This window comes from Lepidothrix coronata, unplaced genomic scaffold (genome assembly GCF_001604755.1).
Source record: "Lepidothrix coronata isolate B3197 unplaced genomic scaffold, Lepidothrix_coronata-1.0 Scaffold10, whole genome shotgun sequence".
NCBI lineage: Eukaryota > Metazoa > Chordata > Aves > Passeriformes > Pipridae > Lepidothrix > Lepidothrix coronata.
This window is the reverse complement of record NW_016690190.1, coordinates 5,522,768-5,546,096: the sequence shown is the minus strand read 5'-3', so window position 1 is coordinate 5,546,096 and position 23,329 is coordinate 5,522,768. Positions and strand designations below refer to the sequence as shown.

The following is a 23,329-nucleotide window of genomic DNA, read 5'->3' as shown; positions in this document are numbered from 1 at the left end:
TCCTGTCCTCTTTCCCTTCATGGTTGCTCCCTGGCAGGTCTTTTTAGTTGCTGGAGGGCCAATGCCTGTGGCACACTGGAATGGGGTGTCTGTGGAGCAGTGGCCAAGCCCCTGGGGCCACTGGTTCTACTGGCAGGGCATTACCTACTCTTGCTAATTTATGCCTGCCTTTTAATAAATCTTTTTTCAATTTCATATCAAATGGTTTCACTTCCATCACAGTATGTTTTGGGAATATGTGTGGGATTGAACAGATTGTGATTTTGGGAATTAAGGACCTTTCCTTTAAGTCTCTCTTCTTGATGGAGCTGGACGTGCATTACTCCAATAGTGGAACACATTTGGGCCCAGTCTGTGATGTGCTTTTGCTGCCCACAAATGCTGCATAGTTGCTTAAAGGGATAAAAGTTAAAGATCTTTGGTACATGTGACTTTAGTTGCTTTATGTGTCACCTTGTCTTTTGTGCTCTAGTCACTGCTTTATTAAACAGTGGCTGATCATTAACAATCTAATTAGAAGGACTTATGGAAAGGATGGGGAAAAAGCAAGAAAAATAAAAAGTATTTTCAGGGGGGAAGGTTTTCAGCAGTATAATTAGACAAAGGTTCAGTGAGTAAAGGAAGTTTAAGGCTGAAGGCAAATACCTTTTCCATTGACAATTGTTATTGAGGTCACAAGGGATAAGGTAAAGAATGAGAGCACCGGAATTTTGGGGCAGCAATTTAAATCTCTGTCTTGAGCTTCACAGTACAGCTGAGTCCTTTGGGCTCAATTCTTTTTTATTATAAAGCCTGCATTTATGGAGGCCACTTATGTATTTGCTACAATACATTATAAAAACAAACAAACAAACTAGAAAACTTCCTAGTTTTCTAACTTGTCAAAGTAGCATATGGTTCACATTTTAGTCAGGAAATGTAATAAGATCCCCAATATCAAACAGTGTATAAAGGACTATATGAAGTCCCCGTGTTCATAAAGCAGCTTTAATGTTAATTAAAGCCATGAGCATCTCTTTTTCATTGCTGCAGTAGGTTCTTATGCAAAAGTCTCATGTGAGAGTAATCTGGTCTCCTAGAAGGTGTCCCTGCCCATGGCAGGGGGTTTGGAACTAGATGATCTTTAAGGTCCCTTCCAACCCAAACCATTCTGTGATTCTGTATTCTGGCAGCTCAAAGAAACGTGAGTGATTGATTGTTGTTGTTGTTGTTGTTTGCAGTGCCTCCAAAGCCAGTTCATCTGCAGAAGGCAACGTACCAAACCCCCAGGCATAAAGCTTTAGCAAATCACAAACCAAGGATGGAGGAAGAGGTGCCCGCTGCTGTTTCCAGTGTTGCAAGGGAGAAGTCCAGTAAAGTGTCAGATCTCATCCATCGTTTTGAGGGAGGCAGGTATGTAAGAGAATTTCAATTAGCTCGTAACTCTGTTTGTTGTACGTGAATTGTTGGAACTTGAATGTGTGAGGAAGAACATTGGTACCACAGTAGTGCTCACACCCATGCCTGCCAGAGGACTTGGTGGCAAAACTGCACGTTTTGAAACGGTGAGAGCCAATTGTGTATTTGGCCTGTACAAGGTGTGCTCATTCATGAGGTGCTAGCCTTAATTTTTCTTTAAAAAAAAAAAAGGAAACAAACAAACCTTTAGGATTTTTAAAGCATGCCCAAGAATGGTAGGGATTTGAAATAAGTGCTGGGTTTAGAATGAAACATTGCAGCTAATATTAAATTCTTCTGGTTTTGCAGAAAAAAAAAATCTTTTATAAGCAAATAGAAAAACTTGAAATCCTGATTTTCATTTTACACTGTTTAAACCTCTTAGATCATTCATGTGAAGAGGGTGATGTCTACGAGTAATTTGTATTGATATGACATACATTCTCTGAATGGTTTCCTTTGTAATACTTGGTGATTTTGGAATAGCTCAGTGTTCTGGAGCTTTGATACTACATTTTACAGAAAACATTTGGAACTGTGGGAAACATAAACCACAGTGAATAATGCTTTCACAAAATAGTGTTACTTGTGTGTCTTTAATTAGATGTACATGATGCATCTTTAGTAAGATGTATTATAAGCTCTGAAACAGAAGGTTTGAAAGGAATCTGCTCTGTATAAAGAGAGCGACTTTCCAGAAAGCCCATGACAGAGGAACAGCTCAAGGAACATTCCAGTGCCAGTTGAGTACTCCAAGTTTTGGATGTGGTTTTCTCATTTTTCCTTGGGATACTGGTGTTCTGAAGGAATGCCCCCTGTGAGAATGAATGCATGATGTACAATAGAACATAAGCTTCTGAGGAGCCAGACTATTAAGACTTCCATTGAAAGAATTTCCCCTCAAGATGGGTGAAATTTAATCCTTTATATGGAAGCAGCTGAGCATTGTAGAAGTATCTTTATCCATTGGAATAGAAATCATTTCAGAGCTTCATCTGCAAGAAACTTCTGTCATTAGGCAGAGACTTAATTGCACTTGGTCATGGCAGGAGCTTAGAGATGGGAAAAAGAAACTACTATAGCACTGGAAGTCCTGTGAATTCTTACAGCACAAGTCTCTAGTCCTGTTACCAACTTTGTTTCCTAGTCTTCCTCCAAAGTTTTTTAAATAGTGCAGTGTTCTTAGAAAAACAATTTTACCCTTTCTGAAAGGAAACTCCTCAGGTACATTGTGTCCTACACCACTGAGCCCTACATTCCTTCCTGCTAGACATGCCTGTTGTATTGTAAAGTAACTTTTTCAATATTATGCAATAAAAGGAAACTATAAAGAAAGCAAGGAAAACTTTCTTGTCCGTAGACCTTTAAAAGTAGGGAGATTGTGTGAACTATGGGAAGTTGAGTTGCTTTTGGGCAACATCGTTCATTAGGCACACCCAGTAATATCTGTCTAATGACTAAATTCTCCTCAAGAATATCATCTCTGCTTATGAGAAACTTCCATAATTAGAATGCTGAGTTCTGGAATATCCTGCTTTGACAGTGGAGGCAATTCCTGTTTTTTGAATGAGCTCAACTCACAAAATGTATCTTCTGTGAAGTTGGAACTTCAGTTTTAATTAGTGGTCTTGAAATGGTTAGGTAGCATATTCATGAACTACAAACTGTGATTGTCAGTTATGATAACTTATTTTCATTAGTCTGTACAGCCCACAAACACGTAGGCATGGAAGAAAGTTAATTAAACCTTTTTGCTCTGTGAAGACAATTGAAAAATGTGAATTAATTTTGTCCTGCAATTAAGCTTACTGGATAAAAAAAAGGCATAATCTTTACACAACTAAAGAAAAACTGATTTAAATTTTTTGTTATATGATGGAAAAAGGTAAAGCTAATGTAAGTTATTTTTTGAGCTCTGTATGTCAAAATGCAGAATGTGTTTGCAATATTTGTGTAAACTGTGCTATAAACAAGGAGTAAACATACAGTTTGTAAGCAATTAGCATCTCTCCAGAAGATGGAGGTCCATACTAGGAACAATGTGTTAGAGGACAGTTATGATACTCTATAGCAAGTTGAATGTGGCTTGTTAAATGTACTTCAGGTTTTTGTTTTTTTTTTTTCCGAAATTATAATGAATTCAAATGCTTTTACAGCATTTATATTGGCCTAAAAGTCAAAGAGAGAGTGAAAGGTATGAGCAAAGGATAATGTGTTTAAAGCAGACATAAAGTATGGAGGAAAAAGACTTTCAGAAAAGATGCAGCATGATGGAAGGACACTGCTAAATAAGGAAGCAGGGGAAGAAATGGAATAAAAATTTAAAGCTCCTCCTGTAATCTGCTGAACTAAGGAAAGGGATGCTTAAATGTTCTTGGACACATTTAATTCACTTTTTATAATTAAAGAGCAGTTAGGGAATAGGCTATTTGTTACTTTAAGCAGTGGACTGGGACTTGGGACACCACGGGTCTTGCTCCATTTCCGCCAGTAATTTCTGGAACACTTTGGGCCAGTTGCTTCATCCATCGGTTTCTTGATTACCTTGGCTGTTACGTGGAGCTAATAATAGAATCAGGTTGCAAAAGATCATAGAATCCAACTGTTAACCTAGCACTGCCAAGCCCACCACTAAACCACATCCTTGAGTGCCACATTTACATGTCTTTTAAATACCTCCAGGGATGGTGACTCAAAGTCTTCCCTGGTCAGCCTGTTCCAATGCCTGACAACATTTTCAATGGAGAAATTTTTCCTAATTTCCAATCTAAATCTCCCCTACAAATGAGACTCAAGACACATGAGGATGCAACGGATCATTATGAATGGCACTCTTGGTTTCCAGTAAGAGATGCATGTTTGTGTGTGGTTCAATGCATTCCAGGTTTCAGTGGCCTGAACTTCCTAATATTAACACAGGAAAAAAAAATGGTTTGGGAGGAATTGGTTATATGGTGCAACTCTCCTACTTAACAGTACCAGGATGTTTTATAAGTCCATGTTTAACTCTTCTCTCATCGATGCTTTTTTTGTTCGGTGTTTTTAGCTCGTTGAATCCTAGTGATTTGAAGAAAGATTCCTCTGTTCTCCACCTTACTAAATCTCAAGGAAGATATGGGTCAACACCATCACCTCAGCCCAAACTCCCCTCCCAGCACTCACTACAAAAACAGGGAAACAATAATACTGACAAAACTCAGGTTGCACAGCTACACACAGCCAACGGAGTAGTAGCACAAGACCAGCCAGAGGATGAGGACAGGAGATTATCAGATCGTGGCTCTGCTGTGTCCACTCCAGTTCCAGATGATGTCATTGACAGCAGCTTGATAAATGGGGAAGGAGAAAGTACTTGCAGGGAGTCATTGCAAAGTATGACTACCTGTGAAGAACAGATGCTTAACAGCTGCTACAGAACTCCAAGTAGTGATACACTGCTGCCATCTGAAAATGAAACTCCAGAAATTAATAGTAATGTGAAGGAAGAACCAGCTGAGGAAATCAGTAAACAAGATCAACCTGTAGAAACAAAGGTAAAAAGAGAAATTGTTTCATTCCTGATATATCATTACTTTGTGTATTTTCTCTTGTTTTTTATTTACAAAACCAGGCTTTCAAGAGCAGGTCAGAAAGTTGAAACTCTTTTGGTTATTTTTCCTCTGAAAAAAAAGATGGGAAAAAAAGTTTTGCTGGCCTCTTCCCACCTCCTGCCCTCTTTTGCTCTTTCCCTGTTAGCTATCTAAAGTTTAAAAAACAAGTGAAACTGAAATCTGTGGACATGTTTGACCCTATGTTTCAGCTGTGCCAGACTATGAGGGACACATGTTAGCGGCGTATATAAAATAAAATTTCACATGTAGTAAACTGCAATGACAGCTTCAGGCAGGACTGTTGTGTGAATCCTTGATTTGGATGTAGTTGTCAAGTCAAAGCTTGAAAGGCAGTGGCAGTCTGCTAGCTATCAGCTAGATGCAACGTTCAGAGTATACTAAATATATAGCAAGAAGAACTTATATCTGATGAATTTGAACTTCCTTGTAAGGAAGGTTTTAAATACTTTAGAGCAGTAAGTGGGTGGAAGAAAATCTGTCTTGGGAAATTAATTGCTGAAAAACTGTGCATATTTCCACTTATAAAAGTTTGCTTATGCAGTTTTCCTTCTTGTACTGAAGCAGTGAATGTGATTAACAGCTCTGGTCCAGCTGTGCCCTGTGTGACTCATGGGAGGGGGAGCTTGGCAGACCCTCCTGGTCTTCCTCTTCACCACAGAGCCAAACAGCTGAGTGCTGATAAAGCTCCTCACTGCTGTCAGGAGTACACCTGAATCAGTTAACTACAGACCTCTCCAAGCCCTTGAATTTGGTTAGCTAAGGGTCACGTACATACATGCTTGAAGGCAAATCCTGTGAGTGGGAAAGGTGGGTCTCAAATTCTCATGCATTATAGGATGAAATATCCTTGGCAATGGCAAGAAGGTGCTAGGTTGTGTGGGTTTTCTTGTTTGTTTTAAAGGTTGTTTTTTTCCTGTAATGAATGAATGCTGTGATTCCCATCTAAGCATAAGCCTGGTCATGGTCCAAGGCACCTTTAGCCTGCCACACCTCTCATTATGTTTCTATCTCCTGTTCGGTAGTGCCTGTTTCCCCTCTCTGTGCCCATAAAGTGCTGAATTCTCAGTGGGCAACACTGTTAAGCTTGAATCCAAGTCATGCGGTGAGGTGCTGGCAGCATTTTCAGGAAAAAGCTGAAATGAGAAGCAGTTCTGTTGTAAAGTTAAGGAAGGAACTGGGCAAATGCTAATGGCAGAAATCTCATTAAAATCTGTCTTTGAGCTGCTGGAACCAACACGTGATCTGTCTTGTATTGACAAAGTCAACTTGTGAAGTGTAATGCAACTGTTACTAGATGTATTGTTCACTGGTGCTTGAAGGGTAAAAAAACAGAACAAGCCAAACCCATGCAGGATGACTTTTGAATCTGTACTGGTGTAGAACTGAATCTATGTAATTGAGCTGGGTCACAACAGTGCTTCCTGAAATGCCAGCTTACTTGTGCAACAAGGACATCCCCTTTAGTCTAGTGAGGTTAAGAAGCCTGTCTGCCACAGAACGATCTAAGGGCCACCCTCTCCAGAATCAAACACTGATTTAGTTTGGATTAATGCAGCCTATAGATGGAAATCAGCCCTGTGGTGACCTAAGTAGCTGCTGCCATGCTGTCTGGAATAGGGAAAGGGTGATGAGCAAGAGAATTCTGGTGGAGCTTTAAGCTGTTTCTGCATCCAAGCAGGCATTGGTAAGAAGTAAGAGCATTAGACAATCTGTGATTTTGCTAAGAGCCCACTTAGTCATTATAGAATATTAAAACTGGGATGCAGTCCAGCTGAAGTTGCACTGCACAGGCTAACAGCAGTCTTCTGCCTTTTTTAATTAAGAAAGTGTAGGTCCAATTGAGTAAAAGCGAAAGGAGCAGATGCATGTGAGTCATAGTCAAACTTGAAATTATACATCTGATATATGTATTTTGGTACTGATGCAAAGTATCTTGTCTCTTGCATGCCATATTTCTTAATTCAGGGAAGAGAAGAGAGTGATGCTTTCTCTTTGTAAATAAGTATATGTACAGCAGAAGTAATCTGAAGTCCACTGCTAGAAGGGGTGAATCAAATCGGGAAATGGTGCAAAACCAGAGCAGAGATTACTTTTCAGACTTGGAAAAGAAGACTTATTTTGAAATAGTGTTGTTCTTACAATTGTTTTTCTCCCTCTTATCACTGTAGATCTGATTAAAGACAGATTATTGCAGGTTCTGGAAAAGTTGAGCAAGACTTAGTAAAGTTGACAGTGAACTGAAATGTCTTTCCCAAATGACCAGAGTAGCATATGCTTTATTTCTCTTATTTGCTGAATTAGCTTGAAAGTAATGAAACAGAAGCATAATAAGAAAAAAGACAATTAAAAGTGAAAAGTTTCCTGCCTTGCAGCAGAAACACCTCCTGTCATAAACTTTGATTTGTCTAAACTGCGGAGGCTGAATAGTACAAGAACATCCCATCAGTTAACTTTCTTGAATAACAACATGTGGGAAATCTGCTGCCAGTGCTAAGTGAAGACAAGAGGACATGTTTCAGTGTTTGTTGTGAGACTGGTAGGAAATGGGCATATAGACTGCCTGCATGCCACAGATGGAAAAGAATCCACTGTGCATCCTTAAAAAAGTCCTCATATGATGTCTTCTTTTAATGACAATGCTGGTGGCTCTGATGTTTCGGATGCAAAACCTGGTGGAGATCCTGTATTTCTAAATGTAAGGTGAAGTTTTGATTTAAATAGGGTGGAATTTTTCTTGCAAAGTTAACTTTCTGCCAAGAAATGTTTTACTGTTGAAACACTTGAGAGGTTCTACCAACTCCTTGATTCTACAATTTTTTTTGGTCTTCTTTAGCAACAGTGCTTTGGACAAAGCTCCATAGCTTCAGTGCCCAATATAAATGCATAAATCTTCTTGTGAGTAGATGCTGGGATACCAGGATCTTTACTGCTTTGTTGGTTGCTATGCAAGAAGCAAGCAAGAAACAAGCACAATCTAAATTAAATTATATTTATTGATACTTTACATCTCTCACCCTATCTATGTTGCTTAATATAGTCCATCAAAGCCCTTGGGGCAAGGTCTGTGCCTGAATAAGAGTGAATCATATACAGCATCACTGTCATGCTGGCAGGTATAGTTTTCTTGACAGAAGATGGCTCCTCTCTGGATGTTAAGTTATGGCTATATTGTAATTTAGGCTGCTTTAAATCAGCAACATTTTTTTCAAGTTCAGGACAATTGAAAAACAATATTAGGAAATGAGAACAAAAAGTTCATACTTTCAGCAGCACTTTTCATACCTCTTCTTTATTTCAGAGTTAAAAATTACTTGATTTAATTTCTTAAGCATCCACAGTAATGTAATGATTCTGATGTGCAGCTTTGTACTAAAGAATATCTAACTAGACCCAGCTGAAATATTTACTGTAACCATCTGTATAGAGGTGCAAGTTTGCAGTTCCTCCTCATGCACCTGTTGCTATTTTATGCTTCTCATATCAGCAGTTGAAATCATGTACCTCTGTACAGCACACTAACCATTTCTGCTTGGTTTTATATGTTGAGTTGCCGTGTGTTACAGATTGTCACAGAAGTTTGAAATGTTCCCTGAAATAATTGAGAAGTTGCCTTCCCACCCCCCACCCTGAGAACTTCTTAAAAGAAAAGTACTAGGGTTCTGTGGTATTTTTGCACTGATCTAACCCTGTAGGTGGGTGGTTTTGTTCGGGAATAAGAACATGCCACTGTGATTAAAAGATAACTCATCCGTGGCGTGCAGTTTTCCCCACACAGAAGATCCCTGTACCAGGTAGTGTAATTGTAGAAAGGAGGCTGAGATTCAAGAATTAGAAAGACATGTAAGGTTGATAATGAAAGGATTGGAAAGCTGGGGTCAGCTCATTTTATGTGGTATTTTTGTGTCTGCTATGCATGATTTTCCCCTCTTTTAGTTAGTTCAAGTTCTTCTGAAAACTCTGGATTGGTTCTGTAGCAGTGCTTAGGGAGACAGTGGGGTTCCAGGGTGAGAAAAAGAAATTTAAACTGCCGAGGAACCAGTAGCCTCCATGGTTTTGTGCCTCAAGTCCGCATGTGAAATCCTTTGTAAAGGGCTGCACTAAACAGCAAGCTGTATCTGTAATAGCTAATCCTCCAGCTCCCTGCAATGTCTCTTGACAGCACTTAAAATGCTGTTCTGTAGGTTACTGTGGTTGCTATGCTGATTTAAACAGATTTAATGAACAGCTTTGACGTCACTATCGAAAGCCTGTATTTAGGAAGGAGGTTTGCCGTGCAGCAGCATGACCATTAACACTGCAGATTAGAACTGAACTGTGTTGAAATTTGGAATACTTATAGAATACTGAAAAGAGGAAAATAGCCACTGGAGTCCCTGAAATGTAAGATTGTACCTTATTATTCAGTATTCCACAAACTGTCTTTATCAATGTACTTGCAAATGTTTATCACACCCTTGTGGAAAGCAGTGTGCAGTTTGAAATCAGAAATGATTCTTTCAAGCTCTCCTCTTTAATTTTCTTATGAAGACTTTCTATGGTTTGCCTAGAAATCACCACTTTCCCAGAAGCACTTTGATAAGACTGTCATTTACTTAGGAAAAACTTGGGCATCGTTAAATGTGAACAGACTAGCATGAGATCTGGAGAAAGAATATTGTAGTGGAAGTGTCATTTTGTTGAATCTGACACTTGCAGGCTTGAGGCATTTCCCTAATGCTTTAATGTTGTAGAAGCCTGTGCTTTCACTGTTTGTTTTGAAGTAATTTTGCCTAGCAACTTATAATTATACATTCTAACATATTTAGTTTAATATTGAAATTTGAATGAATGTTTTAAGTTTCTGTTCAGCAAAAGAATCAGAAATATGTTTTGTAGAATCATAGAATCAAAGGCTTTAAAATGAAGTCGTCCCTTAAGATGCTAAAATGGCTTCTGTAAAGACTTAATGAAGGAGCCCTCTAATTGCAGTCAACACTTATTCAGCAATGAGTGTATTGATGAACATAAAACATTCTGTATGGTATTTTCAATAATTTTGTTGTGCAAAGAACATACAGTTCAAACAACTTTTGAAATGGGGGTGGGGGCGAACACTGAGTACTCCCATCTGTTCCCTCTCACTCTGCAAATCAGTTCTTCCAGCTCTGAAAGGTCAGTGGTACTCGATTACCAGGATATGAGCTGATCTGTTAAGTAGGGAGTTGGTGCTTTGGCAAAGATCCCTATACAAACTGGGAAATACTAAAGCTTTTAGGTTTTGAATTTTGCTCCACGATTTTTATCATTCTCTGACGTTTGTATTGGTTGATTAAAGGGCTGGAAAGTTTGTGTTTTTCAAAATTGGTGTCTACTTCACAACTGAACGTGAAACTTGCATTTCAGTTGCTTTTTGAACTGTGAGGTAATCATAGGTCTTTTCAATTTTCTTTTAGTATTAAATTATGTTTTTCTTAAATATCCCTAAGAGCTGCTCTTATTTTCTTGCAGGAGACAGATGAACAGAAACGACACAAAATTGCCAGTGAACTTCTGCAAACAGAAAAAGCCTATGTTAGCCGACTTGACCTCCTAGATGGGGTACATTTTTCTTGAATTTGCTTTTATTGTGTTGTTTTGAATTCACTCAAATGGCTATGCATAAGTGTGTATATAAATTACGTAAGATGTGGTATGTTTTTCACATTTTGCTGATTTTCCAGTCAGTTATTTGCTCTTGCCACATGACTTTGCCTATGCTTCTATTTTAAGAACATTACATTTTTAAAAAGTGTTAAAATTTTCTGGATATTAATGCAAAATGTTCTCTGTGTGTAGATGTCACTATAAGCAATAGTATTACATGCTGATAGCCCTTCCAAAAAGAGGATGGATAACCATGTCTTGGTTTATTATGATTTGGAGGAGTATAATTTTATAACGCTGAAATCACCCACTCACTGGAAAATTACTAAATCCTTCTAATTTGAACCACCCTATCGGAATTTTTCTTTAGTGCTAAAGAACTTAAATTGATCGTTCCTCTGGTACATCCTCTCTTTTTCTACTATATGGTTTGAGTAAGTCATACTGAATGAACAGAAATTACTCCCCCTGCAAGGAAAGGGTTGGACTCCTATGCTTTGAAGAATCTAACTGATCTTTCTTAAATGCTAAAGTCTGTAGTTCTTGAGTATTTTTCTTTCCAAGTCTTGTTTACTTGCTCGCATAAACAAAACACATATACATTTTACCTGGATACCTCTAGCTTTGCATTGTCTTACTCCATGATATTTTTCAAAGAAACCACTGCTTCAATTTCTCAGGTCCAGTGCATAAGCCTTGTACAAGCAGTCTATGAAAAGCAAAAAGCCTCAACTAGTACAATAATTGTTCAGGCTGCTTAGGGATCTAAGTAATTGTTTTCATGAAAGTGGACTTACATAGCAGATCCACATTGTGATGGATATATGGCGACTTTTAAAAGCCAAAGTATTGCAGAAAAAAAAAAATCTTTGATTTAGAGAAGTCTAAAACCAAAAAAGAATAGTGTTTACTTTGTTCACAGATTTTTCTTATGGGTAATGTACAATTATTTCCCTTAATGCTTTCATAAGTGCATTACTCCTATGCCTGTTTTCCAAATATTAACTGGACGGAGTTCTGAAAAATGAGTTTCAAACACAGCTGCTCAACTGTTGCTAATGAGAGGAAAGAAGACTGGGAAGGGACTGTTATATTTCTAAACTTGGTTAAAAAGTTGTGTAATCTTTATGGTCTTCAAAGTAGCTTGTCAAAATTTAATTACCTGTCCTCTCAGAGATGCAGCAAATTGAGCATATTTTAAACTATGTGTGGAAGTGTGTGCTTTTTCCTTTTAAGACACTTCTGCTGTCTCAGTTTGTGTGATCAAAATTCCTGTCTTCAGACTCTTTTGCAAGTCCTTACCAAAACTTCTGGGAGATGCAGTCTGTTCAAGCATGGGAGGAGGAGATAGAGGGACAACAACTCCCCATAACTACTTTTTTTTAATGTGCATATTAACAGATGCACAAGTCTCTAGCCATTTTGTAGCTTTGTCTAGTCAGGCAGAGCTCACTGATAGGGAAAGAATATATGGGTTTTCTTAAAGAAACATAGCAGACTATATGGAACTGGGCTCCTTTTAATATAATACTCTAAATAGTATGAGGGTACCACTCATAGTCAGCCAGCTACTTTGATTTCAAAAGGATAAGGGGATAGAGCATACAAGAACAGTGATCAAACATCATGATCAGACAGCATGCTGATTGAAAAGAAAGGAAGAGTGGAAAATGTGACTGGAAGACTGAGAAAGCTGAGATGATCTAGCTGTTAAAACAGACAGGATGTCTGGAGTTGATCCAAAATGGTACTACTTCAGTTAGGCTTCCCTTATGTCTGCTCTGCCTGCAGTGCTCTCCTGGCTTACGAGAAAGAAAGTGGTGTGTAAGGGGAGGAGAAGCTTTTCCCTTCTGGTGAGGGAAAGACAATAAATGAGTTCATCATTACCTGTCTATTACTGAAATATTAATGTTGCCTCAGTTGTAGCAGGAGGGGTGGATAGGTGGTCTTCCATTGATTAAATATAATAGCCTGATAGGTTTGGGGCTCTTTTTCTCTATTGCAGGTATTCTATTCCAGACTCCTTGAGGAAGCCAACAGAGGTTCGTTTCCACCTGAAGTGATTAATAAAATATTTTCTAATATTTCGTCAATAAATGCCTTCCACAGTAAATTCTTACTTCCAGAACTTGAAAAAAGAATGCAAGAATGGTAAGAGGCAATTCAACTGGTTAATATGCTACTAAAACAGTGTCTGTAGAAACTCTATTGCAGGGTTGAGGTAGGGAAGGTACCTTCATAATTAAGTGCTCCAGGCCCAGGAAGTACTGTGGGTAGGAGAACAGCTGCTCTTCCACTCTTCATCAGGATCTGACTCAGCAGAGGACTTGAATCATTTGCTCAAAATAAAGGACATGTATCTCACTGAAGCCAGTGAGATTACTCATGATCAAATGCCTTGCTAAATTAGGGGTTCAGACTAAAATTATTTGCTACCTGGTGAATTCATTGTACAGAATACAAAGTTGAGATAACACGTGTGGTTTATGCTAACATTGAAGCACAGTAACCTTTGTCATTACTGCTTTCTGTAATAAGATGGGATACATTTAAAAATATTGTTTCATCCAGTTGTTTTGCCTTAGCAGCTCTTTGGCTCCTTTATTCCATCTTACTTAGAATTTATTATGAGGGATTCAAGTGTTTGTCCATATATAATTTCTAGTTACACTTTCATATAACTTCTTTATTGTCAAAAAACCCACACTAAAAATGTTTTTGTGACATATATGAAAATCTCAGACCATACAGTGGTGCTTTAGACAGCAACTGTATGTGTTCTGACTCTCTAAGATGATTACCCTTGAAAGTGATGATTCTTTAAAATAGAATAGTTACCATGCAAAAACACATGGTAGCTCTGTATAGTCTATAATGCAAGAAAATAAATAAAATATAGTCATTGTGAAATATAGGAAAGCTTACAGCTTATGTTGCAGTGACTATGTGAGGAAAGCCAAACCTTTACTTTTAATCAATTGAAAAAATCTGATAGGAAATACAAATGCCTGGATTTTAACAGAGTGCATGTTCATGAGCACTGGAATTTAGTTGTTTGAAAAACAGCTTACACTACATTATGCCAGTGCTGTATATATTTGAAATTAAATTCATGATGCAGTCTTCAAATTCTGCTGTAGACACTTTATGGAGCACAGAAGATGGGTTGCACTACTTTACATATTTCCAAAATGCTACATTGCTCACTAATATTATGTGTATAATCATATCACCTCAAAGGGTGAAAAATGCTTTTGCAGATAAGCTTTGACTATTGGTGCAAAGCTAATAAATCTCATCACAAGGATATTATCTTTTCCACATTGCTTGAAAACAACCTTTGTGCTGCTGTTTAAACCTGAGACGCCTGTTTAAATGTCCTTGAAACATGCTTTTGGGAGGCATTAGAAAAAAGGGTGCAGTTGAAGAGAACTCTTTCTGATCATTGCTGAAAGAAAAATCTGGGATAACTTTCTCTCCCCATCACCAGTCTGAAATTGTCTGGCACAAAAGCTTCTGCCAAATACAGAGTCTTTTCTTGGCAGTTCCTCTCGTTAGACAGAGAAAATTAAGTAAGTTCTATGGGTAGGTTTATGTGCTTCTATTATTCTTTAGCTTCCAACAAAAATAGCTGGATAAAAATTTCTGACACTTCCCTTGAGTTGTGATTTGTTTTGAAAACTTACAGTAAAAATATGTAGGTTTGCAACTGGGAAAGCAGATCAGGAGCAGATTCTTTCTTGGAAGAAAAGGCAGTGTGAATCTAAGCTTATTGGGTAAAAATGAAATTCTCTGGTAGTTGCATTTTGAATGAGTTGAGCAACAGCTGGAGCTGAGTCTCTTTTACAACATATGCCTTGAAAACACTGGAAACAGCCTTGTAGCAATATATTTCCCATAAAAAGAGTATAACAGAGCATAACAGTGATCCCACATCATAAAATCATAGAATGGTTTGGTTTGGAACCGACCTTAAACATCATCTAGTTCCAACCCTACTGCTGAGGGCAGAGGTACCCTTCACTAGACTATCAAACAAAATAACGTGATGAAATACCTTGTGTCTTTTGTACCCAAGGATGACCAAAACCAGATACTTGGGAAGAATATAAGGACACAGTATGATAGCCTCTTGGGGTAATGGTGGTGGTGAAGAAATTATTTCACTCTTTCAACTCAAAGTTTTGGAATCTGTGTCAATTAGACACCACCTACTCATATGATTTGTTTTGCCTTTGAAACTGCAACTTGCAGTTTTGTTGGATGTCTGTTAATTTGTATGTTGGAAGAGGAAGCAGTTGTTCTGTAGGCACCTATGCTGTGGTGTGATTTTACAGAGTTTTCCTTAGTTTTCTTGCAGCCACTTTGAAATGAGATGCTACAAACCTTGATTAGTAAGGTCTATGTTTTTTTGTGGTTTTTCTTTTGACTTTTGGAAATAAATTCACATTTCCTTCAGTTCTGTTGGAATTGGCATGATTTGTATTTTATTTTCAGTGAAAAGTTACATTGCTATATTGCCATAAATTGACAACCCAGAGAAATAGTTCAGTGAATCAAAGGAGAATCAAAGGGTGGTTGTTTTAAATTGCCACCTTGCCTTTGAAAGTGTATCTGTGTGCTTGCATGTGGAGTGGTTGAACAAAGGTGTGAAGCTAAGTGAGGGTGGAGAGCCTCGGTGACTTCAGAGCCTTGGTGACTTCAACCTGTCTTGTCCCCTGATTGCCAGGCCCAGCAGAAGGACAGACCTCTGCCAGGTGTTGCATAGGTGCTTTCTGCCCTCTCAGAGGCAACTGGAGCTGGACCAGTTTTTGACAGTCCTGCAATATCCACTATTCAAGTAACTTTTCTCTTCTGCACACTTTTTTTCTTGGAGAAGTGGTTTGTTGGTGTAGACTGTAGAAATAATATGGATTGTTTCACTTTGGACCACAATAACAACGTTGAGAAATCCAGAGATGCTGAGTTTCTGAGTCTGTCCTTGAAAATGAGACGTGAAATGTGCTTCCTGTTTTAGCCCTCGGAGATGTATGTGTGCTGCTCCACATTCTTTGTGTGCATTGAGAGCTTCTCTCAGCTTCTCCATCAGTTGCTTTACCATTCTGTTTTATTTAAAGATGCCATCATGAATTGGGAAAAATGTGGGAAAATTCTCACAAAAGACGGGAATCCAAGTGGTTCTCTCTACTTCATATGTTATCTTAGAGAAATAATACTTTTTTAAAATTGTAAATATATATGTTTATATAAGGCACAGAGGGGAGGCTGTACAGCATGGATTTAGTCCTCAAACAAAACCACAGACTAGATATTTTAGAGGTTAAGGTCAAAAAAAGATAGTGTACTTTTAAGAAACTGCAAATAAAATAAATTAGGCTATGTTTTATAAACATAAATTTTTCATTATATCTAGCTTTTGTTTCTCTAGTGCTCTACATGACCTATAATGCTTATACATCATCAAAGATGATACAAACAGTCTTCCTATGTTAATTCAGGTCAGTTTTAATGGTCACTTTGGAACTCCATGTAAGGTGATCCCAAACAGAAGGATTCTCTATTAAAGGCTTGAAACGTTTTATAACCTTGTGTGACTTTTTTTCTTTCCTGTTTGCTCTGAGATTCCACCCTCTTACTTTGCAGGACTACCACCCCTAGAATTGGAGATATTCTGCAAAAGTTAGCTCCTTTCCTCAAGATGTATGGAGAGTATGTGAAGAATTTTGATAATGCAATGGAATTGGTGAAAACGTGGACCGAACGGTCACCCCAATTCAAATTCATTATTCAAGACATTCAGGTAATGGGAAGAATAATGTAAATCTCCAAGTAATACAAGCATTTATAAAAATACATAGGTTTGTGGATGAAAAAAGGATTAAAGAGAAAATTAAATACCAAATCCCCTAGAATTAAGGGTTGTTGTTTTTGTCAACTTTGCACTGCCTTCTGTTTCTTCTCCTTCTTCCTTCATGTGTGCACAATCCATCCACAAAAATCCAGATTTTCTCCTGCAAAATAGAGGAGCAAAGTATAAAGGTTGTAGCGTGTGAAGACTAAAAAATGCTGCACTTTGTTGTAGATACCAAAAGTAAATAATGTTTCAGGATAAGTGACCTATCAGTGCAACTGTAGATCCTTGCTCTGAATCCATAATATTGTGTTGGCTCACACTAATGCTGAACCACAAAAGGTTAAGAAAGCTTGAGAGTCCAGCAATGCATCGACCTTGTCAGAGGTTCGTTTCATACCCTCTAGTGCTCCCTGTGGGTGTCTCTGTGAATTGGCAGGTATGTGTTCTACTGCAGACTGAGCAGTTAGAAATAGGTTAAAGCATATCTACTTAAATTTTACTGCTCTTTGGGGTCTTGTGATTGTAAGCCAGGGAAGGAAATGATGTGTATTTTAATGTAATCTTTTTTTCCCTAATCTAATTGTATCAAAGATTATGGAAATGAATATACATCTTAAAGCACTGCTGAGGGAGTTTGCACTATAAATGAAACTCAAAGAAAGCATTCCCTCTTCAGATAGGTAAAATATAACTTTGTAGCCCAATTAAGTGATTGTTTCTAATATTTGACCATGAACTCTTCTTATTAATTCAGAAGTAATTCTCTTGTTTGTGTTATTACAAACCTCATTTAAAATACACTGGAGTTTAGGAGATTTTTTTTTAGTAAGACTTTTATTTATGGATTGTATACTTACTGCTGGATACTTAGAGAAGTTTTGCAAGTTGTTTTTAGGAAAGACTTTCTAATTATTTGGTTTGGTAAAGTAGTTCTATTTTCTTTCAGTAGGTCTGTCACGCATATTTCAAAATACATTATGTTTCATCAATCATAACTTTTATTTTACTATATCGTAATAACATTTTTTGCCTGCTACATTGAAATATGTTTACGATTTTTTAGAAGGAAAAAGTGTGTGGAAATTTGACATTGCAACATCACATGCTAGAACCAGTACAACGCATTCCACGCTACGAGATGCTTCTAAAGGACTACCTAAGGAAATTGCCTCAGGATTCTCTAGACTGGAAAGATGCTGAAAGTAAATATCTTCAGGCCATTAAAAGAGCTGTAATGAGATATTAGTAAGAGGATACCGTAAATTAAAGATGCCTTCCTTCAGGAAAGGGAAGAAGTAACTGTGAAAAAAATAATAGAATTTCTTCAGGGGATTCATAGGATTCTTTGAAAAAAGTCTGTCTTAACTGAAGTTATTGTAAAAACCATAAAGCCTTTAGTATTCTCCTCCTGGAGCACAGAAGTTTTGCCTTTGGAGTAACACACAGGTTTTGATTTGTTTGCTTTGCAAATGATCAGGGCTTGTGGTAGCTTTTTTTGTTTGTTTGTTTTGTTTTGTTTTATTTTGTTGGCATTTTGATTTGCTTTATGCACATTTGGAATGTATAACTGTTATTTATAAAAAAGTGAAGTTAGCCTCACTGTATTTTTAAGCTTCTTCAGGGAAGAAGAACAGTCCACTTTTAAATTTCTAGAGCAGCTCAAGATATTTCCGTGGGTTGTTCAAAATCACTTGCCAGATATTTTTTTGCTATATTTTATTGTTAGTACCATTACAGTAAACATTTGTAAAATGAGCTGTTTCAATGAAAAATACAGTTTGACATTCTGAACTGCTTTGAGAAAAGAAGGGAGAGACCATGACTGTTCTTGTCACAAAAAATGTGACTAAGTGCTGAAGCATTAAAGTAATCTGCAATAATTCTCTTCTGGTCTTTACAGATTATAATAACTATTTGGTAGTTTACTTTATTATGCTGACCACTTTACCTTGTTTTCTTTTTATGGAAAACTAAAGAAATTTATTGTACTTTGTAATTTACATAAAAATGACAAATATTTTTGTAGAATGACTCCTTTTTTTGTTTCCCATGTAATATATAAATATGTAAAAATGCAGCTTTTTGGTGATACTTTTTCCTTTTCTTCTGCCTAGAATCCCTGGAAATTATATCCACTGCAGCAAGTCACTCGAATAGTGCAATTAGAAAGATGGTAAATGATCCTTGTTTTCCTGTTCACTTTTCAATATATTGTATTTGAGTATTTGGTGAATCTAGGAAGTGTGAATTGCAAATCTTCCCTAAAATGGCAAAAATTGTTTTCCTGGATCAAAGTGATTGCTCCAACTTAATGTATTTATACAGCTCCTGAGAATGATAGGCAAAATCTGGCATTGCACTTAATTCCCTCAAGTGGAAAGTGGGACACTTAGTTCCTCCCCTGGCTCAAATAACTGATATTGCACTGAACTCTTAACTTTGTTTTGTCTGTTTCTATCAGTGCAAGGATAATGTTTGTAAAGAGTAGCTACTGTTTCTCTGACCTATTGGGTGGGCACGGTAGGTACTTCATTAATATGTGAGAAGTTCTGGGAAGAAATAATGCAGAGTCTATGTATAACTGCATTTTTTAACTTGCCAAGGATATAACATATCTAAAAGTATGTCTGACTTTATCAACTAAGTTAATCAGTCAGACCACACATACCAGATATATTTGTTTTTCAGAGGTAACGTTCTCCAAACTTGTGCAAGCGCCCATCATTTAATTTAAACATGCTTAAAGATCTGTGCTTTCGATTAGTAAGTTTTATAGCTGTATTTTCACCGTATAGGAGAATCTAAAGAAGTTGCTAGAGATATATGAGATGCTGGGAGAAGAGGAAGACATTGTGAACCCTTCAAATGAACTGATAAAAGAAGGCCAGATCCTTAAACTCGCTGCTCGCAATACGTCTGCTCAAGAACGGTATCTTTTCCTAGTAAGTACAGGGGCCTGTGTTTGCAGGAGTGGCTGTATACCTTGCTAGACTTGAAAGAACTACTAAAGAGAAAGGGAAGGCCTCTCTAGTTGATGTCTAGGGTGGGTGTGCTGCTCTGCAGAACACGTGGCCTGTGGTGCCCAGGGTCATGGGGTGACTGTTGGGCTGTGCCCATCAAGCTGAGAGACAGACTCAGACAGACTCATTGTCACTGACCACCTACCACACAAGCTCATCTGAGTACACTCCATGGCTGCAGAGGTACCCTGCCTTGCTCCAGTGCTGGGAGATTGGTGTTGCGCTGGATCCAGCCTATGAATGTTCACGGAGGTTAAAATGGATCACTTGCCAGACTCCTTTTCCTGTGCCTGCTGCAGTCCCTGCAGTTTCAGAGCTCTCATTTGCCAGTTCATAGCCAGATTTAGAATGTTATCCCAGGGTGACTCCATGCTGAACAAGCTTATGCTCAGTGGACTTCATTTATTTCTGACTTCTTGGCACGTGCTGTCCTGGCAGCTCCATGATGTTCTCCTGGTATCTCCCAAGTCCCTCCAGAAAAACATTTAAGTGGCTGTTGATTATAAATGTGGCTCCTAGAGCATTAGAACTTTGACATTCTCATTAAATTGAAGTGTAAAAGCTTAGGATTTTAGTCCTGATGGATTGTGTGTTGAGGTTCCAGTAATGCTCATGGTCCTCTGGGAGCTTGTTAGCATGGCAGGTCATCCTCTCGACAGGTACCTGTGTCCTGTCTTGGAACTCACAAGCTGCAGCCATACTCCCTTACAATTCCCTTGGAAAAGGTTTGATGTAGTTAATTGCTTTCCATGCATTAAAAATTGCTGATGCATTTTTGCTTATGGGCCTCTGGCATTGCCTGTTTTCTGGTTAATAAAGCCTATTAATGAGTCGTAGAGGCACAACTCCTGCTTAACTGTGCTTCAAACAAAAGGAGAAATCACTGAATAGTAAGACCTCAAATGGAGCTAGACAGCTGATTAAAATAATGTTCTCTTCATATGAGAGATGACAAGTTCAAATGTGCTATGTCTGCGATACAGACTAGGCAATAGGCTAGACAGGAATTCTATGACATAGGATTTAACTGAAGTGAGTTTTTCTTTTTAATAATTAATTTTGAGAAAAATGTGAGAGGAAAAATGTGAGAAAATTAAGTGCTGTAGATATGATTTAATAACTGTGCTTCCAGGCTGGGGCTTTAGACATTTAAACATTATTAAAGTTCTAGTTTTTAATAAAGGAATATATCTTTGTCCTACTCATGTACTTCTTTTTTTCCCCCCCCCCTGTGATATGAAGGGTTTCAGGGAATAAAAACTCTAAGAAATGTTCTTCTGTCTTGGATAAAAGACAAAAAATGTCCTCAAATAATAGTAGTTACAACTTCTACAAAACCAACTGGATAAATATAAATGTATACACTGAAGAAAAGAGTTCTTATTCTACAGTTTAGAGTAGGTTTTGCAGCATTGGGGCATAAGAATGGGGTTTTTGTTTAGAAAAGCTTTACATTGGTATATAATATCTAGTCTGAGTATGGTTTGATAATAAATGCTATGAAGACTGCTGCATATACAGAGCAATTATTCTTATAGTCACTGAAGCTGTCCTTTAATCTTACTTCTAAACAAATAAGAAAAAAGTAGCTGTCTTACATGAGAAGACCAAAGCTCTTATGCATCAACTGATCAGGAAGGAACCTGCTTCCTCATCCACCAAGTCTAGCTTTGCAATACTGTCCAGCTCTCAGTGTCCAAACTGTGGCTTTATCTGTGTTTTTTTAAATGAAAAACTGTGTGGGTTTTTTTTTTTCCCCCCAGTTTAACAATATGTTGCTCTACTGCGTTCCCAAATTCAGCCTGGTAGGATCAAAGTTCTCAGTTCGAACCAGAGTTGGCATAGATGGTATGAAAATTATAGAAACTCATAATGAAGAATATCCACATACTTTTCAAGTGTCTGGAAAGGAACGAACACTGGAGTTGCAGGCCAGGTAAGCAGTCGTTTTAGCTAGGTTTTTTGAGGATTAAATATGTACACACAAAAGAGTGGACTAATAGATTTGGAGAAAGATGCAGTGGATGTCATTAAAATATCAATGGTTTGAAAATAGCCTGCCAAAAAATCATAAATTGTCAGTCCAAGGATCTCTCTGATTAGGAGATGCATCTACAAAGATGTGCTTGTATCCTGCTCTTGCTGAGTTCCCTTCCCATTACCTTTTTGCATTGCCTAGACTAAATCTTTTCTGTCTAGACTGCCCCACTTCAAATAAAGTCGGGTGCTCTACCTCTCCTTTTGGACCTGCTTCAAGATCCTATTCCTAGCAGTCAGGATTTTGTTGCAGAGAGGTGAAGGTTAAATAAGCAGGAAGATGTCCATGGTGGATACAGTTCTGTGTTGGTACCATGTATTTGGGGACAAACCATGGCTTGCTAGCCCACGAGCTTGCAAGCGACTGTCCTTTATGAAAAAAAACCCTTTTAAAAATTAATGAGAGTTACAGCAGTGAATATGCAAAGATAACAGATACATGTTAATGTAGATATTTACCTACACTAGCACTGAATTTGAAATTAAATAGAAACTTTGAAAAATGACAGGAAAAAAACTTTCCACTAAGGTCTATAAGACTTCTGGGACATGTTTATGCCTATCAATCACATCCACTGTAAATTGCTGTATGATATCTTGCTAAGTATTTTGCAAGTTGTTGTGCCATATACCGATTTCAGTGGTGAAAGATGGCATCTTGCTGTGCTGTTTGTGAAGCATGTTTTAACTGGAAGAAAAATTATACAGCGAAGGAAGTTTATTTTGTTAACTTTCCTCTATTACCAGTAATTGAAAGTTTATTGCACTAGTTTTGCCCACCTTTTAATCTTTTGCTTTATGATCATTATTGGAAGGCATTAAGTCTGTACAAAATTGTGAAGGAATAAGTACCAAACAAGGTCTTACTCATATATATTAGAATAATCTTTATTAATGTATGAGTATTGTATGTACACTATATCTTAATGTCCTTAATTCATGAACTTGTATTAACAATATTACCTGTTTAGTTTACTCTTGGGGTATTTTTTATTAGTAGCCCTCTATTTACTTTTCAGACTACTATTGGATTACATTTTAAATTACTGTTTTTAAACAGTATCTAAGGAGGAGGCCACTTTTGAAGAGCCAAATACACTGAAGCGTTAGTTTTCATGTTTCTAACACAAAGTTTGCAGATAAACTTTTTCTTACTAGCACTAGCCAGTAGTTTCTAATAGTATTATTACTTGTGATATAAGATACCTTTCCAAAGATTTGAATGTCAAAGTTGTGCTGATATATTTAAAGGCAAAGCTGTCATACAAGATTAGGGTTGGATATGCTTCCTCTCTTATCTTTGACTTGTCTGTTTATCTCATCTGTACTACTGTTAAGTCATCTGTATCTGGTGTGATGCATAAAAGGGACATTTCTGCTGTTTGGTTTACAATATTAAAACATATGTTTCCTTTAGTTTAATTGGATGCAATTCCTGTCACTGTTGAGAACAGCAACAACAAAAAAGCATTAAGGAAATCACTTTGGGGAGGGAGTGAGATTTAAGAGGTACATGGGAGAAATGTGTATTAGTATGTGAACTTATAAGTGATGAAATGTGAGGAGAAAGACACACCTAAGCTGTGCGTTGTCCTCTTTTCCTCTCTATGCTGGTTTAAAAAATAATAATAATCATAAAAAAGTCTAACAATGAAAATACTATTGCTACTTTTAAATGCATTGACATTTAACTTATTACTTGAATTCACTTCTTAGTGGTTGCAGATTTGTGAAGCCTAAGGTCATGG

General features: G+C 37.5%; 1 protein-coding gene across 3 annotated transcripts in view; it reads left to right on the top strand.

Moving 5' to 3' along the window:
- FGD4 (FYVE, RhoGEF and PH domain containing 4) overlaps positions 1-23,329 on the top strand; it is a 65,789-nt gene that overhangs the window by 36,279 nt on the left and 6,181 nt on the right. For all 3 annotated transcript variants that reach the window (XM_017804888.1, XM_017804887.1, XM_017804890.1), the window contains exons 3-11: positions 1,221-1,392; positions 4,484-4,970; positions 10,536-10,625; positions 12,676-12,821; positions 16,314-16,470; positions 17,588-17,726; positions 18,639-18,697; positions 19,320-19,466; positions 21,308-21,480. In XM_017804888.1, coding sequence (XP_017660377.1) covers positions 1,301-1,392; positions 4,484-4,970; positions 10,536-10,625; positions 12,676-12,821; positions 16,314-16,470; positions 17,588-17,726; positions 18,639-18,697; positions 19,320-19,466; positions 21,308-21,480 — 1,490 coding nt within the window. In that variant the 5' untranslated portion in view covers positions 1,221-1,300. The remainder of the gene's footprint in view (positions 1-1,220; positions 1,393-4,483; positions 4,971-10,535; positions 10,626-12,675; positions 12,822-16,313; positions 16,471-17,587; positions 17,727-18,638; positions 18,698-19,319; positions 19,467-21,307; positions 21,481-23,329) is intronic.